The 10,936-nt window shown below is 45.5% G+C and overlaps 1 protein-coding gene across 11 annotated transcripts in view; it reads right to left on the bottom strand.

Annotated features, from left to right (window-relative positions):
• Window positions 1-1,282: 1,282 nt before the first annotated feature.
• LOC116853897 (probable Ras GTPase-activating protein) overlaps window positions 1,283-10,936 on the bottom strand; it is a 552,848-nt gene continuing 543,194 nt past the window's right edge. For all 11 annotated transcript variants that reach the window (XM_032835276.1, XM_032835285.1, XM_032835239.1 and 8 more), the window contains 5 exons: window positions 10,413-10,817; window positions 10,057-10,223; window positions 8,284-9,903; window positions 7,892-8,028; window positions 1,283-6,193 (listed from right to left, as the gene is read on the bottom strand). In XM_032835276.1, coding sequence (XP_032691167.1) covers window positions 5,929-6,193; window positions 7,892-8,028; window positions 8,284-9,903; window positions 10,057-10,223; window positions 10,413-10,817 — 2,594 coding nt within the window. In that variant the 3' untranslated portion in view covers window positions 1,283-5,928. The remainder of the gene's footprint in view (window positions 6,194-7,891; window positions 8,029-8,283; window positions 9,904-10,056; window positions 10,224-10,412; window positions 10,818-10,936) is intronic.

Below are 10,936 nucleotides of genomic sequence, written 5' to 3'. Positions count from 1 at the left end.
ATTGACGATTGACAATTAAAGATTAGATTTTAACGAATCAACAAGCTTCAATCTTGGCTTGCTTTGTTTCAATTGGTCAAGTTCCAATCTTCAATCGTCAATCGTTAGTATGATTTGGCCTTAAGCCCGTATCACACTAACGATTGGTGATTGATGATTGACGATTAAAGATTGGAACTTGACCAATTGGAACAAAGCAAACCAAGGCTGAAGCTTGTTGATTCGTTAAAATCTAATCTTTAATTGTCAATCGTCAATTGCCAATCACTAGTGTGATTTGGTCTTTAAGGCCAAATCACACTAGCGATTGGCGATAGATGATTGACGATTGAAGATTGGGACTTGACCAATTGGAACAAAGCAAGCCAAGGTTGAAGCTCGTTGATTCGTCAAAATCTAATCTTCAATCATCAATCATCAATCGCCAGTGTGATTTGGCCTTTAGGCCCAGTTCTACAATCTCCAGTTAACTGGCTGGTAATTCCATTGGACTTGACCAATCGCATTTGACATTGGATGCGTTCAGAAGACACAACTGTTGCACAATGGTTGAGTAATTAGTCAACGTAATTGGTCTAACAGTTAAGGATCTAACAGTAAGGACCAATAATCACTGACCGCTCACTGATCAGCTATGTTTTCTGAACGCAGCCATTAAGAAGAGTTAATCAGAATTAATCAACCACTATTCGGACTTAACTGATAGTTAAAATTAAACGGATGTTGTGGAACTTGGTCTAAAAGAAAATCGTGGGTTATTCAATTAATCGTGAGCTAATCAACTATTGACATCTTCAAAACATTTTCAATTTAATGCATCCAACTAGAAGAAAGGAGAAAAATATAAACCTGCGTCATGTCGGGATCCAACATTGTCTTAAAAGTCTTAATTTCGCAACCTTTACTTTTTTCAACTGAATTAAAAGTGCTCTCACTGAGCGAGAGTACAACGTTAGTGAATAGTTAATATAGTTGGTTATATAGTTGCATGATATAAAAATATTTATTTATTGACGGTCTAAATAAAGTTTTTTATGATTTCATGCAGCTGAATATTAATGTTTATACCTTCACTCGGCGAAACACTTTCAATTTGATACATTCAATTGTTGGTCAACAAATTGACATTGACCGTAAAATCCAATATATCAATATATATGCGTTTAAATCTGTTTTGGGTTTATCACGAAATCTATCACTATATAATCGTGTCTTCATTATCTTCATCTTCTTTTCTGCATTAAGAATATATTGCTTCAGGGAAATGCCGGACTCATTCTTATAATATGTCTAATCGTATTTATTTGTTCATGTAGTGTAATAGTCGCTATACGTTTAAATACAGGTGATCTATTGCAGAGAAACGAATATATCAAAGAACTTAATAAATGTACACGCTATTTAAGTGTGGGTCTCTTTTAAATAGATATTCGATTACATCGTCCAACAAGAGAAGAAGGGAGCGTTAATATATATTAATTTCGTGACGTAAATACACTCGACGAGTTGGAGAAAAGTGCCTTTCACAAAGCCGGCGAGTTTCCCCCGCGAACGCAGAGCGGTGATGACGGGTGGCAGGGTAAAGTTAAAGTACATAAACAAATAATAGGGAGACGAGGGGGGGGAGAGGGGCGGCGGGGGCGAGGGGGAAGAAAGGTCAATCTCTATACAAAAATAATCGGCGTGAGGCAAGAAACTCAAACGCTTGAACACGCATCGAGAATAACACTATGGTACAAAGTCGACAAGATAATACTTTTCTTTAACGAGATTAGACTGTGATTATGATCTTTCCTCACTTCTTTCAACTCACTTTCTCTCTCTCTTTCTCACTCACTCACTCACTCACTCACTCACTCACTCACTCGCTCGCTCACTCACTCACTCACTCGCTCGCTCACTCACTCACTCACTCACTCACTCACTTACTCACTCACTCACTCACTCACTCACTCACTTACTCACACACATACATACATACAGCGTACCCTCTTTCTTTCGTTCTCGTTCTTTAAGTTGCATTCTTTCCGTTCTCTTTCTCTTATTCTTTCACTCCTCTTGTCTCCCTCTTTCTCTCTCTTTCGCTCCTGATTCACATCCGCTATTTCACTCAGTCTTTCACGCATGCATTGTACGACAATGGCTACAATAATAATTGTTATCGTGATGTAATAAAACATAAACACACTAGAACTCGCGAACGAAGCCTCTCGCGGAGGCATCTAAACTGTCATGCGTTACACGCTCGCTCATTTGCGCGCGTATAGAATTATTTCAAAGGCGATTGACGCGCGACTCGGGAATCTCGGTGTGCGATTCTCCTCGCTGCGAGCGGTAGAACAGCGGAATGAGATGATCAACGGAGCAGGACACAGATGTATTCCTCCTCTTCAAACTCGTCGCGTTTTTTCGCGCGTCTCTCTTCTCGCTCGATCGCGATCGCGCGTTTATCTTCTTTCGCCCTCATCGGAAACGGTCGACGCAAAAATAAAAAAAAGAAATATCTTACATAAAAAGAGAATCTCTCGATACTCTCTCGCTCTTTATCTCTTTCACTCGCATTCTCTCTCTTTCACTCTCTTCCTCTCTTTACAATTCGAAATTCATCATCTTTGGTAGACACTACTAAATAAATATCGTCGCTTATAGAGTAAAGGTTGTCGTGTCGAACCGAAATGGTAGTTGCGACGGTTCGCTCGCGCCCCGTGAGAGAGAAAAGAAGTAGGAAAAGCAGGAAGGGAGAAGACGTGCGAGAAACGTCGGCTCTGGGAGTTCAGTCCTCAGAATTGGTGCGCATCTCTCGACTCGACGATGTCTCGCGTTTCGTTCGCGGAAGAGAGAGCTTCTACAACAGCTTCTCGCGAACGCACGACTGTCCCGCGACTCGCTCGATGCTCGATAATCTAAGAAGAAATGATAAGTCGCGTCTATTATCTTGCAAAGACCCTGCAATTCGCCTACGGTTCCATATCGGTGAATGAAGAAGCAGGAAGAAAAGTCTAACACGTCAAAGATGGTCCTTCGAAACGACGAATACGCGAGCGGAAATCGCATTACGATACGCAGTAAGCCACGCTAAGCGGGACAAACTGGAGAAGTAGAGGAGTTTGTGCAAGATTCTGCGAAGTGTGGTCAAATCAGTGCACGAGAATGTTCTCACGACGCTAGGACGACCGTTCTCGCGCTTCACCGTTACAGTGCATGTCTGGCTGTGCGTAGATATTAGAGACCAGTGTGATCGACACCGATATAATTTCGTCGGATCTCCAGACACCGCGCTCGGTACGAACGACGACGATCCCTCGCGCTCGTTTGCGAACAAAGGGGAAATGAGGAACGCGAGAGTATTCCCTTTCCTCGAATTTGAAGTCGTCGGAATTACACTGGTTTCGATTTCCGCATTCCGACCGCGCTTTATCCGCCGGATAAACGCGGCCCGTTCGATCTCCGAGATTCTCCAAAATAACATTGTAACCTTCGCACGACATAAATTAAGATGGAAATTTTACGACTACGTTAGGCGCGTGCGCGGCCGGAATACGAATGCATGAGAAGAACGAATACGCACGATTCATTAATCTCTCGTGGCTGTCCTCGATTATTTCGTCGCTGGTCGATTTTTTTTGACAAGATTTCTTTTTCCCTTTCCTTTCCAGACTGTCGATCTTCGTCGCGTAACCAGCACGAGAAGTCGACTTTCGATTTTCCAACCGCGTTTCCCAGAGGACGTAATTTTGAATAATATATATATATATATATATATATATATATATATATATATATATATATATAATATAATACACAATTTATAAATTCTTTATATGAACTCTGGAGCAAGAAAAAAACGATATTCCATAGATACTAATTGCTGCGATTAATCCTCTTAAAAATATTGACACAACGTTCGCTCAATACGAAAGGATTTTCGTTCATATCATCTGCGTTACATCCGTACAAAATAAAAATATTTGTACAGACAATGTTAAAAGGAAAAGATGTACCGAAGAGAAATATGTATAAAATACTTAATGTTCAATGATAAGGCTATAGTAGCAGCTAAATATCCTGAATCGATGAAGTTATCGAGAAGAAATTATACGATAAGAAGTAATTATTGTTTAACAGAACGAAGTAATTCTTATTCGCGTTATCACCCAATATCAGATGTAACTTGCAAATAGCAAAGTTTCAACTTTCAATAAAAATGAAATACTGTGTAAACCTGAGTTTTATTTCACAATACCCTTATCAAGAATAATTTTCATCCAAGGGTGACTTTTGCTCAAGATTTTTTGCCAGAGATGACACTTTCGCCAATTCGTGCTCGTTAACCCTTTAACTCCGAGTATATTCGGATAACATAACTCCTGTGGAGCAAATCCCCCGTGGGAGACAAGAAAATGAGAAAAATAAAATTAAAAAAATTGTTCTTCATTATTCACTAAGCCAAACTCGAATCACAGAGTATACATTGACTTCTAAGCCAAAATCATTACATGAGTACAGAGAGATTGTTAGCTTTAGATAGAGCAAAATTCGTAGTAAAAGGGTTAATCAGGTTGAGCACGACCAAAGTAAGCCTATTTTGTGCCGCGTATCTTTCCTAATTTTGACGCGCGTTCGTTTATTTTTCGTCTTATCGCTACTTTCGATTCGTTCATGTCGAACGAAGCAAAGTCGCCGTCGAGACATTCTCGCGAACCGTTACACGATGCCTCTTAAACTTGTTGACCGTCGTTGATGCGAGTCGATCGTTCGTCGTTCACGCGGTATCGCGGCGGCGATTTTCTCAAACGGGCCCTCGGACGAGTCACGGATTTTCTCAGTCGCGCACAAATAAACCTACCCTAAACGCTATGTCACATTAAAATCGACGAAAACTGCTTATTTACTCCATCCGCCTCTGCCTATTCACTAAAGTAGCCTCTGTTTTTTTTCCTGTTCTCTTTCGTACGTCGTTCTATCTCTCTCCCTTTCTCGCTCTCTCTTTCGCCTTATTCTGTCGCACTCCCAGTTTCTCGCGTTCTCTTTCTCGGCACGAGAATCACTCTGTTTCCTCGGATCTTGTAATGTATTACAAAGCAGTTCGAAAACCCCGTTCTCGAGCGGAATAATACCGCTATTTCCAAAGATTTCTGTGCTGTCTAGGGAAAACGAAATTACTCCGATCGTAAACCTTCCCGGATAGTTTCATAATATATTTCTACCTTGGGCAGATATCATCAAACAATTCAGAAAATAATTTCGCTCTATTCCTTAAATTTCTATTACGTTGTCCAGGAAAAACGGAATTATTCTGATCGTAAACTCTTCCGAATGGTTTCCATAATACCTGCTCAGACATCGTCGTTTCTCCGTTCGTTCGCCGCACTCATTTCAGGCGATCGAGCGCAGAGTGATTCTACCAACCGACGAGCAGTAACTGCTAAAATTAAACGCGACTCGTGGGGAATCCACATGGCGAATCGCAACCAGGGAAGACCCATAGACCTCTCACGTTTCTCCGAACGAGCCTTTCATCCGCCGAACGCCGAAACTCCCCGCATCATCGTCGCTCTCGATCTGTTAATTCTCGAAATACTGACGGTTCCGGCAACCGCGCAGACCACAATGCCTGGGTCAGCGCGGACCCAGGTATCGATCTCGGCGGGAGCTGAACCACAATGGGTTTCCTTCGGAATCGCCCCTCGTCGACATTCTTACATTCTGCGACGTGTGAACTGTATTTGCGAGATAATACGAGATGACGAGACCCTACGATCACTCGGGAAAGATTTCGTCGTCGATGATGAGACATCTACGATCGCGGTTGCGACGCGAAGGCTCTTCGAAAAGCGCACAAGCTCGCTCGCACGCGCGCGCGGTTTGTTCGTCGATCTTTTCTTCTGCCCTCGACGTTCTCGACTCCTGGTCGTGGCGACGGCATGCTTAACACGACGAGCTCTTCAGTTCGCCGATGTCAGCGATGTTCTGCAGCAACGACGCGGCCTCACCGGCCACCTGCGACTTAGCGTTGTAGCGTTGCTTACTTAGCGCTGACAGCAGGCTTGCGTTCGTCGACATCAGACGCGAATTCGCGGCGCCTAGGGCGGCTATTTGCTGTTCCTGCGCGTCGATCACGCGCTGCTTGTACGATAACGCCGCCGACATCTTCTGCTGCTCACGACGTAGTTCCTCCTCCACGGAGATTAACCTGCGGGCAAAAGCGGACGAGCGTTACGTTCGGGATCGGATGCGGTCGCGCGAATGAAAGAAAAATAGAGAGAAAAAAAAGGAAAAACTACGGCAGCGCGTCTCGTCCAAAATGCTCCTCCAAGCGATTTTCACTCTTCAGGAGGCTACCCGATGATTTTTTCGCAACCTTTCCTCGAAGCGTGAAGAACGTTGAGGAGCCAAGCGCACGTGGAATCGAGCTTCGCACGCGAACGTCTCTCGAGTCTCCAGCTTCTCTTTTTTAGTGATTTCACTTGTGCGGTATAGAATTTTGGAATTTGCTTTAGTTGGAGACTAAAGGCCGAGAGACGCTACAGCGAAGTCGAGAAGGAGCCAAGCGCACCACGATGCATGGTTAATTAAAGAAACAACATCGATAGATCCAAAATCAAGCTGTAAAAAGCGATAGTGTGTCTGGTGCACAACTTCGATTGTATAGTTTAGAGAAACGGGATGCGTGAAGGTGGAAATCTTGCTGAGATCGAGAGGAACCATGTGATGTGTCTGCGTCTGCGACATAAACTTCCGCAGCGAACATGTTGTACGTGATCGCGAGGAGAAAAAAGAAATGTCCACTTTGAGAAGAGGTACGCGGCAAGGCGCATACGGCTCGGCAAGGCGATTCGCACAATACGACGGACATTTCTTTCTTTGGTGGTGTTCATCTTTCGTGATTGTTACTTGGGAATCATAGAACATCCGTGCAGCACGAACGTGTGTCGGGAACGTGTGTTGGTGAGGCGTGTCGGTGTACGATGAGCGACATTCGATTGTCGGTGAAGAGTTGTCGAGGTTGATGTGACGACGATGTCGGTGAGACGTCGGTAAACGCGTGAAACTTCGAAGTGTGACACGCTTTCCCGCTCTGTTCAATAACTTCGGACACACTCGCGGGCACAACGATCGGCGCGGCAGTGTTTTCTCGGTTAGAAACAGAGAGACAGTAAGAGAAATAACGATGAGAAGCTAACGATGTGAATGTAAAAAATATAAGAAAGCTTAGAAATATGATTGACTCTTACACCAAGGTCCAGATCAAGCCAGAGTATACCAAATGCAGCGGATAGAATGCACAGGAACACACAATCAGTTAAACATACATCATTTCGATAAAGTAGCCGTTCATATACGGGTGAGTGTGTTTCCCCATAAGTTCCCCGTTAGACATAGAACAAGTTGTACACGCGATTAGAACGTAGCCCATCCTTGGATAGCACGCGAAATAAAGTGGACTCTACGTATCTACTGGTCGTTCTCAAAGCCAATGTCTAAAGTCGCGTTCGTTCGATCACGCGATCGATGACGACCGATGCAAGAATCTACATGAATCCCGCGTACTTCGTAATATCGTGTCACTTTGAAAGCGCGATTAGCTGAATCCAAAAACTGCCAATTCGTAGCCGTCGATCCTAAAAGAGAGAGAGAAAGAGAAAGAAAGAGAGACTATTTTCTTTTTCTTTTATGGAGGTTCCGAATGAATCTCGAGACGACGAGAGTCGAGAAAATGAGGATATGGAAGATCGAGTGGCTGAACATGACGAGAGACGTCAAAGTGAAAAAATGAAAAAAAGACGCAGATAAGAAAGTGATAATAATGATCACGGTGGTATAGGGTTCACACTCAGGCAAAGAGATCCGGTGGGTTAGCGGCTAGGTAGAGAAGTGGAGGACCAAGTACCTGGAAATGATACTCTTCATGTTGGTGTCCGGCGCGAGGTCTATATCGGCATCCTCCGTGGCGCCTAATCGCGCGCGTAATCGCAGTCGATCTACGCTATTCTGCAGCCTCTCCACTTCGTACATTTCCACTTCGTACTGGAAACGAAGAGACACGCGTCGTGTTAGTTACAACGGAAACGCACATCGGAAAGAATAATGTAGTAGACACTCGTTAAAAGACGACTTATTGCTGAAATTGAATTTCGCACATTAACAAGTCAATAGATCCACAGCGAAGTAAAAGAGTCTGTTATTCACAATTCAATATTTAAGTCCCGATTTTCAAGAACTCGAGACAATTCTCCGCGTCTTCGTGCGTGAGAAATGTGCTCAAGCCCGATAAGAGCTCACCTGATCGATACTTCGGTGACTACGAGATTTGCTCCTCCTGGTCGTACAGTTTTCCTCTTCGCTGGTGTCGGACAGATCCCTCGTGGAGTCCAAGGAGAGCCTCCTTCTCAGCTTCGTGCAGCAGACGTCCTGCGTGTGCTCCGAATTGTTTCTGTGCGTCTGATTGGCCTGCCGCCACTGGTTCTGACTGTTCCTCTGAAGGTTTCGCACGTTGTTCTTGGGTGGCGGCGACGGACTCAGATCGACGCCTCTCACGCTCTCGACACCACCGCCGCTGCCTTCTCTCTCCTCGGAGCTGCTGCTGCCCCTTCTGCCCGTCCTCGCGTGATTCGATTCCATGTGATAGACGGGATTAGCGAACGCCAGCGGCGCCGCGCTAAGGATATGCGGGTTCGCGTTATTGCTGCTGAGATCTACCGGGCTAGAACTCTGACTGTAAGCGGCGAAACTCTGATAGCCGGACGACGCCACGTTGCTCAGCTGCGAGATCGATATTTGTGAGCCTTTCTGCGATTTGGACTCCGAAACTTCGTCATCTGCATATCTCAGCAGATCGGAGAGCTCGTCGAGGTTGCCGTTGGCGGGTGCGTTGTTCGCCTTGGAGGTGTTGTAGTTGTTGTTGGGCTGATGATTGATCGACAAGGTGAGATTCGTGGGCGGATTGACGACCACGTTAGCGTTCACCGTGGTCTTCGAGACGTTGTTATAGTTGCGCTGCTGTGTCTGATTGGCGTTCTCCTCTTTGTGGCAATGGTTCCGGCTGGCTGACCTCGAGACGTTGTAGTTATTGTGGTTGTAATTGTCTTCCCGATCGTGGATGTCGAGACTCTGTAAGCGTGCCATGTTGTGTCGATGTTGTTGTTGCTGTTGCTGCTGCGAAACAACACTACCGTTGCTCGACTGGTTGCTCTGCGGCGACGTGATGTTATAGTTGGAGTCTTTTAGATTGCTGTGACTCTCAGAGCGCGTCGGGCTCGTCGGATGCGCCTGGCAGTGATTCACGTTCGCCAAGCTCGCGCTGGCCGTCAGTCTGTAACCCGGTCCGGAGCGATTGGGTCCGACTGGCCTGTGTTGCCGTGTGATCGGCGTCGGGGAGCGTGATACGAATGCGGGTGGCTCAAATGGGTAATCGTCTGAGCTGATTTGCAGCTGTAACTTGCCGTTCGTCGGCATGTAAGCGTTTCGCGGTAAAGTAGCCGCTCTAGCGACGTTCGGGCTGCGAGAGCTATTGTGGCCCAATGTGTTCGTTTGCAATACCTCATTGCTGTCCCTGATCGTGCCGTTCAGTGTGCTGTGATTGCTCAGGGTCGACGTGGCCGAGATGGAGAGATTCGTGTTGCTGTTGGCGATCGTCGGATCGTTGTAGCGGAAGATATTGTTCTGCAGATTCGGGTAACGATGCGCGGCGGGCACCGGGCTCGGGCCCGGTTGATCCAACGCCAGAGAAATTCTGTCAAGGATCTCAGGCAATCGCGACGGCGGCATTGACGGCGAGCTGGGAGCGATCGCGGTTATGCTTTCACGTAGAAGTGCGTGCAGTAGAGACAATTGCTTGCCTAGATCTATGTAGCCGTCAAACTCGAGAGAGTTATTAGCCGGCGCGTCCTTTGGCAGTGGGCTCTGTGTCGGGCAGAAAAAGAGTTTCACTTCAGTTATCCATATAATTACGTAAAAGAAGAAAGGATTGATAAATGTACAAAGCAATTGTACGATCTAATGTATAGATATTAGTGATTATAACGTGAGATACGATATGTTATGAAACATTCTTACGCTAATTAGTTGCAAGAAGTCCTTCATAGACGGTGCTTCGCGCTCGAGCAAGTCGTTCATAAATTCCATGAAGTTCTCCTTGCCCTGGAATCTCGTGAAGTTCGCGAGCGTTTGGAGCGTCTTTGCCACTAGGGTGAGATTTCTCGCCGCTTTCTCGTTCGGATACTCTGAAGCGAGAGATATTTTTTTCTTTTCATTCTTTTCATGAAAAAGGCAGAATAATATAGCAAGCTATTTTCGTGCAATGACTCTTGCATAATAATCATTAATGTTGATGGAAACATGCGTTCATGATGAGCGACACAATCGTACTATAATACTAAACCAAAGAGTGAAATAATCGCGCTTTGACTCACCGTGCGTGATGTTGAAGAGAGACGGGCTGAGAATGGCGGGACAGAGGAATCTTAAGAAGATCGACGCAGAGATGAGATTATCCGCGATGTCCTCGCGGCCCATATCGGCTAAGCGCTCGCGAAAGATACGGAAACACTCGCGCAATTCCAGCGGGAAGTGAGCGTGGCTCGATAATATTCTGCTCCACGCCAGCTCGACGGCATTACGCAGGTTCTGCTGTTGCTTGTGCAACGCGGCGACGGAAGCGACCTTGAGCGGGTCTACTTCGCAATCGCCACCTTCCACAGCGCCTCTCACAACGGCACCCAATGTCTCTTGCAGATACCTGTCCCCGGTCAATTTCAAGTAGGCTTCCATCGCCTTCGTGGCCAACGAGTTTCCTCGAAATGTGAGTCTCTCGTCATCTGGAATTATCAATTGTGAATTTGAAACAGAATCTGAGAATGACATTCTTTTCGATTCACAATCGAGTAAAGCCAAAGAGGCCGATGAGAAACTAATACACATGTACGTAAAAAGTATA

The sequence above is a fragment of the Odontomachus brunneus genome, unplaced genomic scaffold, assembly GCF_010583005.1.
Source record: "Odontomachus brunneus isolate Ranch 3 - 2012 unplaced genomic scaffold, Obru_v1 Obru_scaffold_001, whole genome shotgun sequence".
Taxonomy (NCBI): Eukaryota; Metazoa; Arthropoda; class Insecta; order Hymenoptera; family Formicidae; genus Odontomachus; species Odontomachus brunneus.
This window is presented reverse-complemented; position numbering and strand designations above follow the sequence as displayed.